The 22412-nt window shown below is 37.5% G+C and overlaps 1 protein-coding gene across 1 annotated transcript in view; it reads left to right on the forward strand.

Annotated features, from left to right (window-relative positions):
* Window positions 1-22412, forward strand: part of NRXN1 (neurexin 1) — a 1230870-nt gene that overhangs the window by 525133 nt on the left and 683325 nt on the right. Inside the window, exon 6 of the mRNA XM_070379598.1 lies at window positions 16640-17078. Coding sequence (XP_070235699.1) covers window positions 16640-17078 — 439 coding nt within the window. The remainder of the gene's footprint in view (window positions 1-16639; window positions 17079-22412) is intronic.

Here is a 22412-nt window from a genome sequence, read left to right on the forward strand (position 1 = left end):
TAATTTCTAAATAAAGCGAGAAAATGGTAAGAAAGGTAAGGAAGCCAAACAGGTAAGAAGCCAGGCTTCTAGTTGCTGAAGAATGCAGGGAGCCTTCAGCAAACCAGGAGAGAAAGAGAGAGCCTGGCTGACTCAAAATTTTTCTCCCAGAGAGGGAAAGGGATTGGGAGCTGGGCTGGCGAGTGCCACAGATTGAGGGAGAGCTGTCATCAGAGCTGTGTGGGTGGCAGGCCTTTATTACACACAAGCCTCAGCACATGCTTAGAGTAATGATTTGTAGGCTGGTGCTGTTCATCTTAAGTTGCTGAAAGATACTTACATTCTCTTTTGTTTTCTCAAACTAGTGTTTATTTAAAAAAAAACAAAACTTCCCTCCTCATTCTGTATCATAGTTACATATTCATTTTGAAGTATAGTTGAGTAAAAACAAAATGTATCTTTTAGTGGATTGGGGACTTTCCAGAGTCCAGGTGACATTTCAGGGCATCTTCCTGCTCCAGTCCTTAGAGAAAACATATCTGGTAGGCAGTGCTTATACAATGTCTAGGAACCTGGCTGAATCATTTAAAAAATTCAACCATATGGACATTTGTTCTAGGATGCACAGTTTTAAAAAAATCAATTACTGATTAGTCCTTCATCAAAATGAGTAAACTGAGTATATCTTTCAAGTATATTCTCCAGGGCTTGGTGTCTCAGATGGTAAAGAATTTGCTTGCAGTGTAGGAGACCCAGGTCTGATCCCTGGAACAGGAAGATCCCCTGGAGTAGGAAATACCCACTTCAGTATTCTTGCCTAGAAAACTGCATGGACATAGGAGCCTGGCAGGCTACAGTCCATGTGGTCTTAAAGAGTTGGACACGACTGAGCGACCAATACATCTTACAATAACGTAAACATAGGTTTAGATGGATCCTCTTTTAGGAGGGAACATGTGAGAAATTACATGACTTCATCTTTTTTTTTTTCTTAGCAAATAATGAATTTTCCAATCAATCAAGAAATTTAAGCTTATTGTCATCCTCCAAAGTGAGGAGATTCCATTCCCATTTCTCCCCCAGAATTGCGAAGCATTTCCCCTCTTCCATTCATGGGCCACCTGAGACACTTGGATCCAGGATTTGTTTAATTCTCCATACCTAAGTCAGTTTTCCTTGGGTTACATGTGAGTTTGGTCTTTGTATTTTGTATTTTAGTGAATTTTTCTTGGCAAGGGTACTGCTCTGCCTGGGAACTGATTGAGCTTCCGTAGAGCCAATATGTTTCTCAGTTCTCCAATTTAAATGCTGCCAAAAATTTCCTAAAGTGTGCCATGAGAAATTCAGCAGCACAGAAAACCCCATTCATTAAATAAACAGTTAACTAAGCAACCCTTGGCAAAAGCCACAACCCTTCTGACATTTGAAGCACTCGGGACCTTCCAAAGGAAATAATTAAAGAAGGCATTAAGAAGAAATATCCCCATGCTTAGCAGTCATAATTGAAAAACATCACTGTTCCCAACCTGGGGTCTGTATACTTTTTAGCGTCTTTAAAATTAGAAATGAAGAGTGGTTGCATATGCTTAATATTTCAATACACCCTGAAAAGGCTACATACTTACTCATGCTTGAAAGTGAAAGTGAAGTTGCTCAGTCCTGTCCGACTCTTTGCAACCCCATGGGCTGTAGCCTACTAGGCTCCTCCGTCCATGGGATTTTCTAGGCAAGAGAACTGGAGTGGATTGCCATTTCCTTCTCCAGGGGATCTTCCCAACCTAGGGATCGAACCCAGGTCTCCCGCGTTGCCAGCAGATTCTTTATCAGCTGAGCCGCAAGGCTTAGCACAAGCTAAATAAAAAATTTGCATAGGCTATCATTTGATCAATTTAGTGGGATTACAGGGGCTGTCATGTTTTTCATTGACAATTTTTTTAAAAATCAAGCATTTCCTTAATAAATACTATTTAGTAGAGGAAAGTTCTCAAAATGTATATTCATGGGAGATAAGAAATAGGGGTAGAAATTTGGGAAATATTTATTCTTTTCTCTATTTTTTGGCCATACCATATGTATCTTAGTTCTTAGTTCCATGCCCAGTGGTCGAACATGTGCCCCCTGCAGTGGAAATGTGGCGTCTTAACCACTGGACCACCACAAAAGCCCTGGGAAGTATGCATTAAAATGAGATTTGAGAGTGATTAATTACTTCACAGAATGCTTCTTTGCTTTTTAGAGAAGTAGCACTTATTTTTTTTTTAAATGACAAGCATGCCCCTCTAAAAATTTAAAGTCAAAACTTCTAAGATCTTACACAACACCATACTAGTAACAATAATAGCTACTCTTTATTTCCTCAGTGCCCACAACCAAACACTTAGTACTCTATATGCTTAAAGAATACTCTAAAATGAATATTAACCTGGAATCTATAGCCATATGAATCTATATCCATATCTATATATCATGCAATGCATTGCCTTCATCAGATATTGTTAAAATTACAGAAGAGATTTGCACAAAATTTCTTAGGAACAAGTCTACTTTGCAAAATCTTTTCATCTCAGGTGCTAAAAACAACAGCTTTGGCTGTCTTAGATGTAAGCTTACTCTGTTTTGAGGTTTCTCAGGTAGAGGTGTGATTGAGAAGTAAAAGCTGGCAGCCAGGGCCAAAAAGGGGACTCACACAACTTGAGTAGTCATAAATTAGATGACTAGCTGTTGAAATTTAGGAGGCTTAGTTGAGTCCCACAGTTTTTATTGCTGAAGGGAATTTAACTACCATGAAAACAGTCCCATGGAAAGGAAAAAAACAAGGGAAAAAGCATATATTCCTTGTTATGGAGACAAGGATTCAGATTCTCCCTTATCCTCTGCTTACTAGTTCCACACTTACTAGCTGTGTGTCTTTGGACAAGTGGCCTTGCTTCTTGAAGAGAGCCACATTAAAGTGGAGTCAGAGGGCGTTTTGCCTTCCCCTGCACTGACAGTCATTCACCTGGTCGTCCTCCAAACATCCTTGATGGACTCACAACACACTCTTCATACCAGAACATTATGACTGTTGGAAAAGAATTAGTGTACTTATAACTACATTCACTGTTTCTTTTTTTCTGATTTTCTCTCTGTATTTGTATATCTACCCTCTAGCTAACAAAAAATGTAATTTTCTGGCATGAGGCCAGATTCACTGATGTGTTCAACTCAAAATTATTATAATCACTTATGAATAATAACTTTACAAATAAACATAATAACAGGTATGTAATTCTAAGCAAGATGTAATTTCCTTTTACTAGTCAAGTCTCTTTAAGTGAGTTTGAATAAGTAATTTACCACCAGCTTTGACTTGCTACCTTTTAGAAAGCTTCAATAATTCTGTTACATATATTTATCTTATTGATGCAGAAAACAAGAACCTCTGTATGATACAATATATAATATGAGAATAATTAACGTAAATGACTTTGTAGGAGGGGCATAAATTATATTAGCATATTATAAAGCTATGATAATTAAATGAAGTGGAACTGGATTAAGAAAAAAAAGAGATCAATAAAACAAATAAAATGCTAGGAACAGAACCTTGTATATATAAGAATTTAATGTGTGGTAGGTAAGCCTTACAAATCAGCAGAAACAGAATTATTTAACAGTTGTGCTGGTTCATATAAAGACCTACTATTTGGGTATGGGGACTCAGTTTGGATTTCCACTTTAAATGAGAAGACAGATATTTGCAAAACTAAAAATTTATATACACAAATGTATAAAATTAAGTAATAAATATTTAAAATGAAAATGCATTTATCAAGTATCTCTTGGTGGAGGATTTTCTAAGTTAAAAAGTGATGAATACAATAAAAAAAATGATAGTAGATGGAAATGTTGAAGCTTTGGCATATCCAAGACACTGGCATACAATGTCACTGTGAGACAGTGGGAAAGGACAGATCAGATCAGATCAGATCAGTCGCTCAGTCGTGTCCGACTCTTTGCGACCCCATGAATCGCAGCACGCCAGGCCTCCCTGTCCATCACCAACTCCTGGAGTTCACTCAGACTCATGTCCATCGAGTCAGTGATGCCATCCAGCCATCTCATCCTCTGTCGTCCCCTTCTCCTCTTGCCCCCAATCCCTCCCAGCATCAGAGTCTTTTCCAATGAGTCAACTTTTCTCATGAGGTGGCCAAAGTACTGGAGTTTCAGCTTTAGCATCATTCCTTCCAAAGAAATCCCAGGGCTGATCTCCTTCAGAATGGACTGGTTGGATCTCCTTGCAGTCCAAGGGACTCTCAAGAGTCTTCTCCAACACCACAGTTCAAAAGCATCAGTTCTTCGGTGCTCAGCCTTCTTCACAGTCCAACTCTCACATCCATACATGACCACAGGAAAAACCATAGCCTTGACTAGACGGACCTGTGTTGGCAAAGTAATGTCTCTGCTTTTGAATATGCTATGTAGGTTGGTCATAACTTTCCTTCCAAGGAGTAAGCATCTTTTAATTTCATGGCTGCAGTCACCATCTGCAGTGATTTTGGAGCCCAGAAAAATAAAGTCTGACACTGTTTGCACTGTTTCCCCATCTATTTCCCATGAAGTGATGGGACCAGATGCCATGATCTTCATTTTCTGAATGTTGAGCTTTAAGCCAACTTTTTCACTCTCTGCTTTCACCTTCATCAAGAGTCTTTTTAGTTCCTCTTCACTTTCTGCCATAAGGGTGGTGTCATCTGCATATCTGAGGTTATTGATATTTCTCCCGGCAATCTTGATTCCAGCTTGTGCTTCTTCCAGCCCAGCATTTCTCATGATGTACTCTGCATATAAGTTAAATAAACAGGGTGACAATATACAGCCTTGATGTACTCCTTTTCCTATTTGGAACCAGTCTGTTGTTCCATGTCCAGTTCTAACTGTTGCTTCCTGACCTGCATACAAATTTCTCAAGAGGCAGATCAGGTGGTCTGGTATTCCCATCTCTTTCAGAATTTTCCACATAAATGGTATTCATGAATGCAGTGAACATATACTAAATGGTACATTATATACTAATGGCCACCCCACTCAGAAAACTGTAAAATCAAATGATGGAGGGAGATTCACTGAGTTCAAGAGGGTAGAGATGCAAAAGAACGTGAGTTGGTTAATCTATACATAACATTTGGTGCCAGGATTTTATTATTATCATTTTGAAGCTACCATTTTTGATTGATGGGAAGATAGTTTCCCTTGGCAGGGGGCGGAGGGTGGGGAATGTGGCTAACTTCTCCTCATTGAGACTGGCAGACGATTAAAAAAGTCTTTTGGATAAAGCAGACATGCATTGCCCTTATTAGCAGCATCTGCTGGCTTGGAATAGAAGCTTTAAACCCTAATTTACAGTGTGTTACATTCTGCAAGATCATGAAAGACTGAGATTGACAATATCTTCATCACTTAGTTGCAAAATAACAGTAAACATTGCAAGTTTATTGTTTCTAGTTAACTTTTTCAGTGTCTTTCTAACTTCCATTAGTAGGGGAAATAACTGCAAGATGTTTTCCCCTCAGGACTTTTATTTTTATATTTGAGCAGCAGCTTATTGTGAAGCTAACGCAGTTTTAAAGTTAGAATTGCCTTTAAATCAGTTACGGTTCCCTTTCTGCCATATTGCTGAGAAGACAGCTGCTCTTCATTTGTAATCGCTCAAGGGCCTCTGATGAGCTTGCGCCTATGGGAGAAATGGTTTGTTGTTCTATTTATTTATTTATTTTTAGCAAAGGTTTTTGAAAGAGCCCTGAACACTGAAGTTCCCAATCCATGCTCATAATCAGAGCTTAATGCCAACTGGAACAATCCCTTGGTTTTTCTGAGCTTCAGTTTGCCTGTGTGAATGCTCGGTTGCTCAGGCACTCAGTTGTGTCTGACTCTTTGTGACCCCATGAACTGTAGACCATGGGGCTCCTCTGTCCTTGGGATTTCCCAGGCAAGAATGTTGGAGTGGGTTGCCATTTCTTCCTCCAGGGAACCTCAGTGTACTCATCTGAAAAAGAGGATCCATCTAGTTTTCACCTTTTTTCTGAGTCAGCATGTCAAATCTCATATTACTGACTATTGTGCTTCATTTTTGATATATATATATATATATATATTTTTTTTTTTTCCCAAAGACATTACTGAGTTACTGAATCTTTATTTTGAGAAAAAGAGACATTCCTATTTAATGGAACTCTTTCCACATTTAATGGAGTAATTTTGCCACACACCCATATGCCACTAAAAGCTTCATTAAATAAAGCTGTTAACCCAGGGACATCACAGTCTTTTAGCTCCTCTTTTAACCCCTACGGCTAACTTGTACAGATGGCATCCACTGTTGTCTACCGAATTGAGGTAGTTTACTGATGGTGGAATGACAGAAGGATAAAGCAAGAGGATTTTTCTTTTCCTTCTTTTTATGAATAAGATGTATTTGGTGATGCTTATTTGGAACTAAGCAAAAAAAAAAAAAAAAAAGGTTTCTTTCCTTACATTGCTTAAACAAAATATTTTTTATCTATATGTCAACTAATTTTTGGTTTCAAATTAAATGTCATATGCCTTTTAAAAAATTTCTTCACATTCTGTTTTTTATTCTTTCTAATAAAATTCAGGATTTCTTTTTAAAATTTAATTTAATGTGTTTATTTTTGGCTGTGCTGGGTCTTTGCTGCTGTGTGGCCTTTTCTCTAATTGCAGAGAGCAGGGTCTATGCTTTAGTTGCAGTGGCTTCTCCTGTTACGGGAGCACAGGTTCTCAGGCATGTGGGCTTCAGTACTTGGGGCATGTGGGTTCAGAGGTGGTTCCGAGGTTCTAGAGCACAGGCTCAATAGTTGTGGCACACAGGCTTCGTTGCTCTTCAACATGTGGAATCTTTCTGGATCAGGGATTGAAGCTGTGTCTCTTGCATTGACAGGTAGATCTTCATATGTCTTTATTGAGAAATGATGCTATTGGAATCTGTTTTCATGTTCCATAATTATTTTATTATTATTATTATAAAATATTTATTTTGGTGTGAGGAGTTTTGGTTTAGTCAAACATTTTATGGGCATATGATCTCTAAATAGGATTAAAAAATGGGGGGAAAAAACCCAGCAATTCCTACCCCCTCAAGCCCCTTTTACCTTTCAAAATGCTTTATGTAACTCTTCTTAAGACTGAGTTTCCTCAACGTGAAGTCCTATTTTTAAAGAGGTATGGAGCTACTCTGTACAGGGCTTGTACATCTCCTACACTTTCCTTGCCATCTGCTACCCTTTCTCTGATCCGCTCCAAATACATGAGTCCCTGCACCTGGCTATGTATCTGCCTCAATGGATGTATTCAGATTTTAGATGAAAACTTCAATGGAGTGACATTCTCAGAAAAGCTAAAATCCTATTAGTCCCTTGATCAGTTAAAAAAATAAAGCAAGTTCTGTGCTAGGGTCTTGGTGTGAGAAAGCCATTAAAGCATAAGAAACTTGATCTCAGGTAGATGATAGGATAATAATGAGTACAATCATTAAAAAAATGTGATCATCACACCCCTTGCCTTTACTTTTTCTTTATAATTATTTCTTCCTGCTGGCAGGAACACTGAGGGGAGCCTGTTTTGTTTTTTGTTTTAATCTTAATTGTAAGACTTTTTTTTTGAGGGGGGGTGCTTTAACCCCTCCTTTGGAATGTGCTAAACTTACATAAGTGCTAAAATTTGCTTTTGGGCCAAGACATTTTGACCCAAGACCTTGAGTAAGACTATTTGTATATTTTACCCAAGAATTCTCTAATTTCTTAAATTATTAAATATTTGTATTTAATATACAAAATATTTACATTTACTATGGATTATTATATTAAATATTTATCTTAATATAAATTAAAAGTATTTAATACATAAATGTATGTATGTTTATTTTGATGTATATATACATCATGGGCTTCCCTTGGGCTTCCTTTGCAGCTCAACTGGTAAAGAATCCGCCTGCAATTCAGGAGACCTGGGTTCAATCCCTGGGTTGGCAAAATTCCCTGAAGAAGGAAATGGCTATCCACTCCAGTATTCTGGCCTAGAGAATTCCATGGACTGTATAATCCATGGGGTCGCAAAGAGTCGGACACTTTGAGCAACTTTCACTTTCATACATACATAATGTCTACTTATCTATTAGAGATGTACAGTCTATTTTAATATATGTGTATATTTTTTCTGGACATCAGTGATAGCAGATTTAATGTGTATTACATTTAAACACATTTATATTGGGGAATGTATACTCTGTGTGTGTGTATGTATCCACATATAGTTTACACATCACCTAGATATATATGTGTGTGGGGGGGCAGATATTCAAGATAAATTAAACTGCTTTATTCTCAGTGGTCCAAGATTTATTGGACTGAGGGTGTGCAAAGGGAAGTGATTAAACTAAACTTACGACCCAGATAATCACAATGGTGTGGTCACTGACCTAGACCCAGACATCCTGGAATGTGAAGTCAAGTGGGCCTTAGAAAGCATCACTACAAACAAAGCTAGTGGAGGTGATGGAATTCCAGTTGAGCTATTTCAAATCCTGAAAGATGATGCTGTGAAAGTGCTGCACTCAATATGCCAGCCAATTTGGAAAACTCAGCAGTGGCCACAGGACTGGAAAAGGTCAGTTTTCATTCCAATCCCAAAGAAGGGCAATGCCAAAGAATGCTCAAACTACCGCACAATTGCACTCATCTCACACGCTAGTAAAGTAATGCTCAAAATTCTCCAAGCCAGGCTTCAGCAATACATGAACCGTGAACTTCCAGATGTTCAAGCTGGTTTTAGAAAAGGCAGAGGAACCAGAGATCAAATTGCCAACATCCACTGGATCATCAAAAAAGCAAAAGAGTTCCAGAAAAACATCTACTGCTTTATTGACTATGCCAAAGCCTTTGACTCTGTGGATCACAACAAACTGTGGAAAATTCTGAAACAGATGGGAATACTAGACCACCTGACCTCTTGAGAAACCTATATGCAAGTCAGGAAGCAACAGTTAGAACTGGACATGGAACAAGGTGAATTCGCTCAGTCGTGTCTGACTCTTTGTGACCCCACGGACTGTAGCCTACCAGGCTCTTCCATCCATGGGATTTTCCAGGCAAGAGTACTAGAGTGGGTTCTGGTTCCAAATAAGAAAAGAAGTACATCAAGGCTGTATATAGTCACCCTGCTTATTTAACTTATATGCAGAGTACATCATGAGAAACTCTGGGCTGGAAGAAGCACAAGCTGGAATCAAGATTGCCGGGAGAAATATCAATAACCTCAGATATGCAGATGACACCACCCTTATGGCAGAAAGTGAAGAGGAACTAAAAAGCCTCTTGATGAAAGTGAAAGAAAAAAGTGAAGAAGTTTGCTTAAAGCTCAACATTCAGAAAACTAAGATCATTGCATCTGATCGCATTACTTCATGGCAAATAGATGGGGAAACAGTATCAGACTTTATTTTTGGGGGCTCCAAAATCACTGCAGATGGTGACTGTAGCCATGAAATTAAAAGATGCTTACTCCTTGGAAGGAAAGTTATGACCAACCTAGATAACATATTCAAAAGCAGAGACATTACTTTGCCAACAAAGGTCCGTCTAGTCAAGGCTATGGTTTTCCCAGTGGTCATGTATGGATGTGAGAGTTATACTGTGAAGAAAGCTGAGTGCTGAAGAATTGATGCTTTTGAACTGTGGTGTTGGAGAAGACTCTTGAGAGTCCCATGGACTGCAAGGAGATCCAACCAGTCCATTCTGAAGGAGATCAGCCCTGGGTGTTCATTGGAAGGACTGATGCTAAAGCTGAAACTCCAATACTTTGGCCACCTCATGCGAAGAGTTGACTCATTGGAAAAGACCCTGATGCTGGGAGGGATTGGGGGCAGGAGGAGAAGGGGATGACAGAGGATGAGATGGCTGGATGGCATCACCGACTCTATGGACATGAATCTGAGTGAACTCCGGGAGTTGGTGATGGACAGGCAGGCCTGGCGTGCTGCGATTCTTGCGGTCACAAAGAGTCAGACACAACTGTGTGATTGCACTGAACTGAACTGAACTGAAGGGAGGAGTGTTCTGGAACCAATCCCTTGCAGGTATCGAAGGAGGACTGTGTGTCTATATATGTATATATATATTTGTATATATTATATCCTAAAAGACATAACTGTTTAAAACCCACAGTATCGTCATAGAAATAGAAAAATAAGTCCCTCTGCTTATACTGGGTTGGAAGAGACATTTTATAGTCACATGGGAAAATCCCTCTACTTAATTATGATATTTGATTCATTTAAAGTTATTTTAATCAGGACAAATGAAAGGAAAAGTACTATTTTGTTTTGTTTTTTTTAGACTAATCCATGTAATTTATATCAAGGTCATCCCTTTGCATGGCAGCAAATGGCTGTTTGTGTATCTCTTACTTTGCAACTACCAAAACTAAGTGAAATTTCCTGCTGAGACAAAAACAAAGTTTGAAATTACTGTCTTTAGATATTCGAACACAGAGTATTAGACATGGTCATGATGAAAAACATTCAGTGAGCTCTGTACCTCTAAACATTTATTGATAAAATTGTATAATGTTCCCTATCTCCTAGGATACTTCTGAGGAGTAAGCATAATATGTCCATACATCTCATAACATGACCTGCAGAAAGTAAACCCTCCATAAATCTGAATTGATTCTTCTTGAAGTGGAGATGGGGGTGTTGGTGGTTGTGGTGATAGTTTGATGCCTAAAACTCCTTTTTATGAGTAAAAGTGAAACTCCCAGGATCATCAGTTTCCTGTGTAAACTTCCTGGCCGAGAAACCTCATCTCTAAAGAAAGCCTTTGGTGTACTTTACAATAGGGCTATCAGAATAAAAAAGAAAGCCCTAATCTGCTTTGATCTCTTTGATTCAGCTGGTTACAACTCTATTAATTACTTTAATGCACTGACCAGTCATCTACCATGTGTCTTGTTAACTATTACCCTTGTTATTACACTTATATTGTACAACTCCATTAATTCAATGTAAGAATGATAATACTGTTATTCATAGTGATGACCACATAAATAAGAGCAGCTGCTATTTATTTTAGCACTTACTCTGTGCCAGGCCCTGTTCTTATCACATTAATTGAGCTATTATTCATTTTTTACAATAACCCTAATGTGGCAGATATTATTATACCATTTTACAGATACTATTGAGTCTCTTAAAGGTTGAAGGGCTCTCATAAAGTTACAGGATTACAAGAGGGTGGGCTGGAATTCTCTCTGAAATCTGACTTGAGAATCAGATTCTTAAACTGCACTTGTGATTAAAGAGAAAAAACAAAACTTAGATTACAAGGAGTCATTCCTGTTCTTTCAAAAAGGGCCCCATCAGAGTCTAGATCTCTGCCTAGAACTTCAACTCCGACTATAGTGCTCATTTCACAACCCCTACTACTCTGATAGTTAACATATGAAAATCCTTGATCAATGCCTGTTAATTAATTTGAGCACCATTAAGATTTTTAAACTAAAACATATTGATACCAACAACAGCAAAAGTCATAATTTGAGTGGCAAACATATTTTAATGATCTGCTTATTTCATGCACATATCCTCATGTGGAAAGAGATTTATGTATCAGCCAATATCTTCAACATCATCTGTACAAACATTAGATAGATAGAATTCTTGAGGCATGTCTGTGTACCCAAAGATGTGGTGAACATTGTCTTTACTAATGGATTAAAGTTTGACCAACCTAGACAGCATATTAAAAAGCAGAGACATTACTTTGCCAACAAAGGTCCATCTAGTCAAAGCTGTGGTTTTCTAGTAGTCATGTATGGATGTGAGAGTTGGACTATATAGAAAGCTGAGCACCAAAGAATTGATGCTTTGGAACTGTTCTGTTGGAGAAGACTCTTGAGAGTCCCTTGAACTTCAAGGAGATCCAACCAGTCCATCCTAAAGGGAATCAGTCCTGAATAACTTTGGAAGGATTGATGCTGAAGCTGAAACTCCAGTACTTTGGCTACCTGATGCAAAGAACTGACTCATTGGAAAAGACTCTGATGGTGAGAAAGATTAAAGGCAGGAGGAGTAGAGGATGACAGAGGATGAGATGGTTGAATGGCGTCACCAACATGATGGATATGAGTTTGAGTAGGCTCTAGGAGTTGGTGATGGACAGGAAGGTCTGGCGTGCTGCAGTCCATGGGGTTGCAAAGAGTCGGACACGACTGAGCAACTGAGCTGACTGACTAGAGTTTGATACAGCTCAGAATAGGGAACAATATCTTGGCTTCAAAATCAGAACCAGGAAATCCAAACAAAGAGAAGGAGCAATGGGGGATCTTTTACCTCTGCCCCGAATTGCAGAGACTGAGGGGAAAAAGCTCAAGGATTTATGGATTTAACATTCCTTTCCTTTTTGGGGGTCTGATTTATCAATTAAGAAACTGAGACAGAGAGAGGTCAGGCAGCCTGACTTAAGTAAAAGCTTTGTGTTTAAACTGAGTCTATCCAGACTACCAAATTTTTGTCCTTTAGCCCATTTATTTTTCCTGCCTTTTTAAGATTATTATCAAGATAAAATAAAATACTCAGTGACTATCCACCTCAAATTTAAAGCCTAAACATATAAAAACACAAGTGTATTACTCTTATTCTTGCTTATTTGTGAGTGACATTTTAAGAATTCTAACACTGAAAAAAAGGAAAAAGATCATCTCATAGCAATGTATGGAAATCATATGTCAGCTAAAGCAAACTATAAAAAAAGCCCAGCAAATAAATAAATATGTCTCTATTTCTTTGGGGCTTATGTTATCGTTTCATGAAGCAGGGAAGTGAAATTCAACATTTTGAATTACTCTTCAGAAAAACTTAAAATCAATATCCCCCCAAAATATTGATTCTGTAAGAAGATCCAAATAAATGTGTAAAAACATCAACAACTTTTAAGATGATAAAGTGTATGAAGATTTGTTGAAACTATTAAATGATTGCAACTTTAAACATAAATAAGAAAAACATATATGAATAACAATTTGTAGATTAGAGACCATACTATCTCAGAAGGAAGCAAAAGAAAAAAAAAAGATTTGGAGTGCTTACTGGCCACTCATCATAACTGAACTATGTTCAGTGCATTTTAAGAGTAAGTCTAGCCTTAGAAAAGTATAGTGCTTATGAAATCTGGGTCAGATGAAGCAGTTGGATAGGTCTGAGAGCCATCAGCCTGCCTATCCAATATCACTCTTCTGTCTTCTAGAGTTGCCTTTCAAAATATACGAAATGAGAAGAAAAAAAAAAATCGTGCTCAAGATAGTTCTTCTAGAAAAATTATTTCACTACTGGAGAATTTTAACTCAGGTGTTTTACTGTGAAAGTAGTTTCTACCCCATAAAATTAGTTTGAAGGTGATAGGTCAGCTTGCCATTTGTAACTGAACGTGTATGTAAGTTTTCACATTTTTCTAGGGAAATTGGCTAAAAATTATAGCTAAGTTATGATATGGATCCATAATACCACATTCTGTTATTTTTTAACTGTACTTGTAAATATTGTTATTAATAATATGTGAAGTAGGTTTTAAAAAATGAAGAAAGAATATTATTCAACTCTCAGCAAGTGTCTATTGAATATCTGCTCCATGCCAAGCACTGATCTTGTTGCAGGGTTTTTGCCTGCATAGAGCAGACGTTTTGGTGGAGATTTATTTTCCCATTTTGGGTGGTAGGGCATAGTGCATGGCTTAGCCTAAGTATTATGATCTAGGGAATCCTAATGTTTCTTCTCCATCTCCCTGAATCTTCCTGAATCACCAGGGCACCCCATTCACTCATGAGATTTTAAATCTCTCACTGAAATTCTCACTTAAAATTGCCCTCACCCTACATATTTTCAGCTTTCTGGTAGCTGATGTGTGGGAATCATGAGACAATGTACCCCACCTTATACACACTTGCTCCTTCAAAAACATCCAATTCCATTGCTATAGTTCTATTTTATGGTGATATGTTAGCATGGATCAGCATTATCATCTGCATCATTTGGGTCAGAAAATACTCATTCCTGATTAATGTCAGAAGAATCTCCACATATTAAGATATAAATCATCAGGAAAAATGAACAAAAATTAGGCTTAGCTAGCTTTAAAATCATGGTGAGAGGTGATAAAACTTAGAAAATCTGCCATGAATAGTATTTTATCCAATTCTGAAGATTCCCTTGTGGCTCAGCTGTTAAAGAATCTGCCTGCAGTGTGGAAGACCTAGGTTCAATCCCTGGGTTGGAAAGATCCCTGAAAAAGGGAAAGGCTGCCCACTCCAGTATGCTGGCCTGGATAATTCCATGGACTGTATAGTCCGTAGGGTCATGAAGAGTCAGACACAACTGAGCTACATTCACTTTCACTTTTAAAGATTCTCAGAGAAATCAACTGTATATATCATCTTTCCCGAGGGTTAATAAATAGTTCTTTCTCTTTTCAAGGAAGTATATTAAGAATTAATATAATTCTTTTTCATTATAGCTTTAGTGCATTTCTCTTTTGCTGTTAATGTGCTGTGCTTAGTCATTCAGTCGTGTCCAACTCTTTGCCCCCATGGACTATAGCCCACCAGGCTCCTCTGTCCATGGGCATTCTCCAGACAAGAATACTGGAGTGGGTTGCCATGCCCTCCTCTAGAGGATCTTCCCAACCCAGGGATTGAACCCAGGTCTCCTGCATTGCAGGTGGATTTGTTGTCAATAGATGTTTGTTAAACCTTTATACATATATATTCAAAGAATAAGGGATATAATATTCTTTATAATAATCCTTCTTCAAGATAGAGATAAACTGAAACACCAGGAGTAGCATTGAAATATGTGATATATTTAGTTGGCATAATTCATCTAAAATATACCAATTATATGAGTGTGCTTAATTTCTGAACATTTTCTCATAATAAATTAGAACTCATATCTTTATGTCTACTGGATGATAATAAAGAGATGATATTTATTATCGTACAGTTTGATGTGGTTGATATTACTGAGATCTTACAATGTGCTTGGCATTGGATTGATTCCCTTTCAGGTAGATTTTATCACATGCATTTTCTTCTTTAATTATTTTAACCATCTTGAAAAATGTTGGGGCTTCCAAGGTGGTGCTAGTGGTAAAGAACCTTCCTGCCAATGCAGGAGACATAAGAGACACAGGTTTGATCCCTGGGTCAGAAAGAACCCACACCAGTATTCTTGCCTGGAGAATCCTACGTCCAGAGGAGCCTGGTGGGCCTGGAAGGTTACAGTCCATGGGGTCACAAAGAGTCAAACACGACTGAGTGACTAAGCATGCTCGTAAAGTATTATCTCTATAAACAAGTCTTGGAGATGATACTCAGGGAGTCTGAAACCAGAACTTGCACTTTTACTCACTCTGAAAAGTGAACGTTCATTAACAAATCCTATCAGGAAATTTATCAGCCGCATTATTGGCTCAATTACCATGGGTTTAGAAGAAATAACAGCTGTCTTGACCTGGTTAACTTTATAGCACTAATCAAACACAGGCTTATTTATTCTGTTATACAAGTTTATTTTTATACATGGATAGATGAATTTAGAAACTGACAGTGTTGGCTGCTGTGAAATTTCAAGTGTCTTTGTAAAAATAATTAGATAGTTATCTGGACATAGATAAACAATTTATCCTTAGGTCAGTATGACTTACATCTTTTGGAAATGTAATTATCCATGGTATGGATTTTGTAGAGAAAGGATGTGAATCTCTCTTTATCCTTATGTCGAAATAGCTACAAATTTATTATGGTGATGTGATAGCAGCTGCATGGTGTTGTGAGCCATTCCGGTGAATTTGTCCAAAGTGCTGTTTGGAGTCCCAAAACAAATAATGAGAACTACCCCAGCACTTTGGTGAAGTGCCTTTGGAAATGAGGGTATAAGGCAAACTTTGTTCCATATCAGTATACATTAAGAGCATTGGTTATATAGACCTAATGGATTTAGGGAGAACACCAAGTTCCAGAGTTAACTAACATTATTCAAACAGTTATTAATGCAGGGCAGGGTAAGAGAGAACTTCTGAATCTTAGTCATATTTTATAATTTTTCTGAGAAAATTTAAGATGTTTTCTATCTCAATTGTGATTTTACAAAGTTAATATATACCATGGATATATATACCATGGAAGTGATCCTATATTTTAGGGGACTGGCATTTGAAAGTATTTAATTTCAAATATTCCAGAGATGGTAAAACTGAAAAACCTCAGCATATTTAATAAACAAAGCATAATAGCCAAATAACAAAAGCAAATGCTTTAAGTGCAAGTCTACACACACTTGAAATAATGAAATTTCTATACAGATTTATTCAAGTTATTTGAGTTAACTACGGAGACTTTGTGTGAGTGTGTACACACATTATTTGAGTGAAATTAGGCTAGAATAGTTCAACAAATTGATACCTGGATTTTATTTGGCTGAAAAAAACTGTCTTGTACATCAAAAGGCAATAAACATTGTATGTCTTTTCATGCTCTACTTGGAAGTTACATGAACTGATAATAAGTTTGAAATATTAAAATATGGGCACAATTTCTTACTATTATCCTCTCCCTACAGGTTGTGTATAAAAATAATGATGTAAGGCTGGAATTATCTCGACTTGCCAAGCAAGGTGACCCAAAGATGAAGATCCATGGAGTGGTGGCATTTAAATGTGAGAATGTTGCAACTTTGGACCCAATCACCTTTGAAACCCCAGAATCCTTCATCTCTTTGCCTAAATGGAATGCAAAGAAAACAGGCTCCATATCCTTTGATTTCCGTACAACGGAGCCAAATGGCCTCATCTTATTTAGTCATGGCAAGCCACGACACCAAAAAGATGCCAAGCACCCACAGATGATAAAGGTAGACTTCTTTGCTATTGAGATGCTGGATGGCCACCTCTACCTCCTCCTAGACATGGGGTCAGGTACAATCAAAATCAAAGCCCTGCAGAAGAAGGTGAATGATGGAGAATGGTATCATGTGGACTTCCAGAGAGATGGACGGTCAGGTAATTTATCATTTTTTATGTTGTTATCTGTTAGAACACCATTCATAAGGAATTAAAATCAACTCATATTAAAGAGTTCTTGCATTTCTGTCTTTAGGGGAAAGGAAATTGTTATTTCTGTTTCACATCATATAAGAATCAGAAGGAGCTAATTAATCGTCATAGTTGGGCATCAAACCCCAAATGCTCAAATGACTTCAAGAGCAGCTTCTTAAATGAACATTAAATGGATAATCAAGTGCCAAATCTTGCAAGAAATTTTATCCTGAGTTTGCAAATGACAAAACTCAAGGTTCTTATGTTCCCAATTATCTCTTATATCATTGGATGTCTGGGAGTGCCTGAAGTGGCAAATATAAAATCTGGGAAAAAATCAATGATTCATATATCAAATCCTTAGTTTAATACAATATAGTTTTTATCCAAGATGGGCCTACAGTATCAAAAACACTTTAATCCATACAGGAGAATTTCAAGGATGCTGGCAAAACTCTGCTGCCTTTACCCTTTCTGATAAAAGAGGTTTCAAATTCCACCAACAAGAATTTATTTCTCTGACTTCCTTTTGCGGCACTTATTTATTTATTTTTTTCCTGAAGTCCTTGTGAGGTGGGGGGAAGGAGGGCATGTGGTAGGGAGGCCTGAAGAAATACCATTTACTTACTCTGAAATGCAGAAGTAGATTAGGGGGCTTAGGGAGTTGAGCAGTGTTAGGTTTGTGGGGACAAGGACCATACAGGCAAAGGAAATAGCATTTGGAAACCCAGAGGTGGTGGGGGAGTGGGGAGAGAAACAATTTGTTTTAGGTTTGCAATGGTATGTTATGTCTTTCGCTTTCTTCACCCTTCGCTTTCATGCTGATTGGACCTCTCACTTACAAATCAAGTTATCTTCTAAGTGAAAATGGTTGAATTTAGACTTAGCCACTCTCCTCTTCCTCCCCCAACTCTCTTATTTGGTTTTATACTATACCAGCCTCTCTGGATTCTCCACTAAATACCAGTATAAGCTTGGCCTCAGCATTTTTTTTTTTTTTATTAAGGCCTGGATTTCTTTCTTTGCAAAGCATCTTGGGAAGGAGTCACTTGATTCCAGTACCAGGGACAGGGAATTAACAGTGATGGAGACTAGGATTCTACATGTTTGCAAAGTTTCTTGAGGACATGATTTGGTCAGCCGCATTTGGAAACCACGGATCAGATAACATTAGATGACACCTAGAGTGCTTCTTTCAGATCCAAGAATCTGTGATTACCATCCCAGTTAGAAGGGCCTTGCTGAAGTGCTGGGGTGAGCTCCCCTTCTCACTCCCTCCTTTCACAGACTCCCATGTCAGTTGTCTGTTTCTGGCTTCTCTGCAGCAGAGCAGTTTGCTATTTTACAATTATTCATGCCTTCCTTTTCTGTTTATCTATCTAGAAGATCATATTTACCTTTTTGGAAATATCTTTTTTGTCCACTAAAATAAAAAGATGAAAGGTATGAAAATTGAGAGGGAGGCAGGGGTGAGGGTGAAGTGTTGAAGGAGGGTCAGGACCCATTGCTCTGATCCCCAAGAATTTTACAGACAGTTTCTGATTCATTCTTCTCTGTAAACTTGGTCTCTATGTTCTTTAATTCCTCTGAAGAAATTCAAAAGGAAAAGAAGCTACTGTTCTGTGTAGTCTGTGAGGTGTTGTCATTTTCTCCAGTATCTTAGATGATTGAGAGTAAACAGTAAAAAAAAAAAAAAAATTTGATCTGTTGTACTATCCTGTGCATTACAAATTGGATTCCTCTTTGTTTTTCCGATTTAAGCTGAGAAGAGTTCATTGATATGAATACAGAAATATTGCAATAGGTGGCTACTTGTTGGCTTCCCCCAGCCTATTTCTATCAAAGTTAACAATTCATTTACTTCTGAAGAAGCTTCAGAAAGAAGACTTAAAAGAGGATGGGAACATGACTAATCTTATGTTTGACATACTAACTTATGGATGTTATCACTTGACTTAAAATATATCTAGAACTAATTTTGAAACTGACTTTCAAGAATATATATAATTTTAGTCAGATATTATAACAATTTAAAACATAACTGATCAGATCAGTAGGTATCTTTTGAAAGTTCAGAAGGGCAAAAAAAAAAAAAAACTACACTTCAGATCGGTTGTATTTCTTTCACCTAAAATTTTTTCTAGGTATTTTCTAACTGTATGAAAACGTATGTAGTTAATGTCAAATTTTTATTAAATGCAAAATAATATGAAATGGAAGATAAAACCATTCATTATTCATTTGATAATAATGATTTATACCTGGATATTTCTCTCCAGCCTTAAGTGGTGATGCAATCTAATTAGTCTCCCAAGTTCCCTGGATGACCTATTACAATAAGAATCAGATTAATACCTTAATCCTCAAGCCAAGGCAAATCTACTTTTTTTTCTATTTAAGCTCTTTAATTCATCCCGATTACCAAAATTTTATTAACTGCTCTGTTTATACCCTCATTGGAAAAGGTCAGAGCAGAAAATACCAACTTTAATTTACAAAGTTCAGTGCTGAATGAGAAAAAGAGAGATGCCTTAAGAGAATATATTATTTGCAGTAAGAAAGAAGATAAACAAATGGTGGATTTCTGTTAGAATCCAGTGGAAATATTTAGTATGCTTGATGTTGGTGTTTTGATGCTAAAGTACTTTGATAATGATTTCAGGTTAGTGAAATGAAACAAACAATATAAAAGCCAATGTTCATTCACTAAACCAAATTCTGCCTTTACTAAATTGAAGGAAAAAAAAAAAAAAGAGCTCACATTATGTTGGCCTAGCTCAAGGGAGTTTAATGTAGTTTTAATAACTGCAGCTGTTAATATTTTATATATAGTATTTTAATTAAGTTCTATATTTGCACATTGGATTGGTTTGGTATAAAGCAGCTTTTAAAAGATTGAATGACTAGCTGTACTGGCTTTTATTTTACTTAAAGGATATTTCTGAGTTACGCTTGGTGAAATACTAAAATTTATAGCTCAGTTAAAACTAGGAAGTGGCTTCCCTCGTGGCTCAGATGGTAAACAATCTGCCTGCAATGTAAGAGACCTGGATTTGATCCCTGGGCTGGGAAGATCCCCTGGAGAAGGGAATGGTGACCCACTCTGGTATTCTCACCTGGAGAATTCTATGGACAGAGGAGCCTGGTGGGCTACAGTCCACGAGGTCACAAAGAGTCAGACATGGCTGAGCAACTAACACTTTCACTTTTGAAACTAAGAAACATAGTATTTCAAGAAATAATTTGTTTCACCCATATTTCACATCAGCTATATTCAGAGGCTATATGAAAATTACTCTTAATATAATATGGGAAATGATCCTGATATGACAGGGCAATGTTGGCTGATTTCTGACACATGGACAATGACGGTCATAGCTATTGATTTGTCTGGGAACCTCTTTGGCTGAATATTTTAAAAGCATTTAATGAACCATATTATCTCTGTTATTAAAATAGAGGAATCCTGGGCCTAGGAATTATTCTTTCTCCTATTGACCATACTAAAATTAGTTGGCCAGCAGTCATGGTCATTAACTTGATGCTAATAATTCTTGGCTATCTTGTTCAGAGATTAAACCTATATTGGTAGATAGATTGAATTTTTGATATTCCCCAGTTTATAAGGGAAATCCATGTATAACAAGGACTATCTTATTTATATCCACAGGTCCTGGTGCTTCTATATGCAGTAACAGGTGCTCCATACACATTTGGTATAAGAAAAAGATAAAGAATTAAAACATGTAAATGACTCAGTGCCAACCCACCCCAATATTCTAAAAATAGTAACATCATTACACTTGAAAAGTAATAGCACTCTTTTAGTTGTAAATGCAACTTCTTAAAGGAATTATGTTACTTCCTAAAAGCAGTTTACACAGTATACCAGGGTAACAGGTCTTCTTTTATGAATATGATGCCATCCTCCAAGTCAGGATGTCTGGGAAAAAAATGCAGTGGGGGAGTTAAACAACTGTTAGTTGATTGTGACAAACTTTTATGAGAACAGAACTGCTATTCCTGCTTATTCATGAGCTCCCTGTATCATGCTCATGTGAACATGTAGGCAGAAGGAGCATTCATCCTGAGGGAAGGTGTTCGCTTCTTTCTGAGGGCTAGAATATGCAGCCACAGTAATCACACTACTGACAAGGAAGACAGTCACTCAGGATGTCCATTTTTCTGGTTATTTGTCCTTCTGTCCTTCATTCACTAAGAGGTGGGTACATGAGCCCTTTGTCTAATGAGAAATACCACCTTCATCTGAATACTTTTCCAGAATTTTTCAGCACAATTAATTGTATTAGGTTATATGTCCTTCTTCCACTCCATAACTTGGGGAAAGAAAAACTTTTTCACTTCCAAACTTTGACTAACACTGATTTGCCACAGCTGTTCTCTCCATACTTCTGTGGTTGCCTGCTTAGTCCATGACTAGTCACGCTGGGGACCAGCGGACTACGCGGACTAAGCCACAGGTGGCGTTTTCAGATCCTGCGCTAAATGGCAAAGGAGGAACCATACAAAATGCCGGCATGACTTGTGGGTCAGAGTGGATGATTTGAATGTCACAAAAGTGGATATGCTCAATATATAACATAATTACTTAACAGAGCAAGACTCCTAAGTTGCTGAGTTAATAAATATGATTGATGGGACTCATTACTCTGCAAAGTTTAAAGGATGAACAACTCAGTATTTTCTTACCAACCCTTCTTACCTTTTCTAGGGTTTCCCTTTGCCTTGCTTTTGCTCCCAAACTCAGTACAAAATCGCCTCCCAAGTAACTAAAGGATGAATTGAGCTAAAATTAAGAAGAAGTTAATGACTGTTTTCTTGGGGCAGATATATCGTTTAAATTTGCATTAAGCTCTTTGAGTCAAGAGTATCCTCTCAAGTATTTTTAATAGTAAACTGCCAGTCATTTTTTTCTTATTTTTGCAAGCCATCATTGCACACTGAAATCAAAGAGAAAACTCATTATTCTCGTCAAATTCTGCTTATGTACAGCAGGGTATAGCAGATTGTATCAGCAGTTATTCATGGGTAAGCCTACATTTAACAGTTAAGAAGCCATTGAGAGTTGAATCGAAGTCACAGACTTCCAGTTTAAGAACTAGAAATTACAGAGGGAAAAGCACAAGGCTCTCTCCAGAGCACATAATTAGAGGTTTATAGTAATCACTGTTTGATGTGAACAGCAGTTTCTAGCTATCTATTACCAGCACTGATTTCTGTGTATACCATTCATGAATCACCCCTCTTACACATTTCTACTTGAACAACCATTAGAGG

Source organism: Bos mutus, chromosome 11 (genome assembly GCF_027580195.1).
Source record: "Bos mutus isolate GX-2022 chromosome 11, NWIPB_WYAK_1.1, whole genome shotgun sequence".
NCBI lineage: Eukaryota > Metazoa > Chordata > Mammalia > Artiodactyla > Bovidae > Bos > Bos mutus.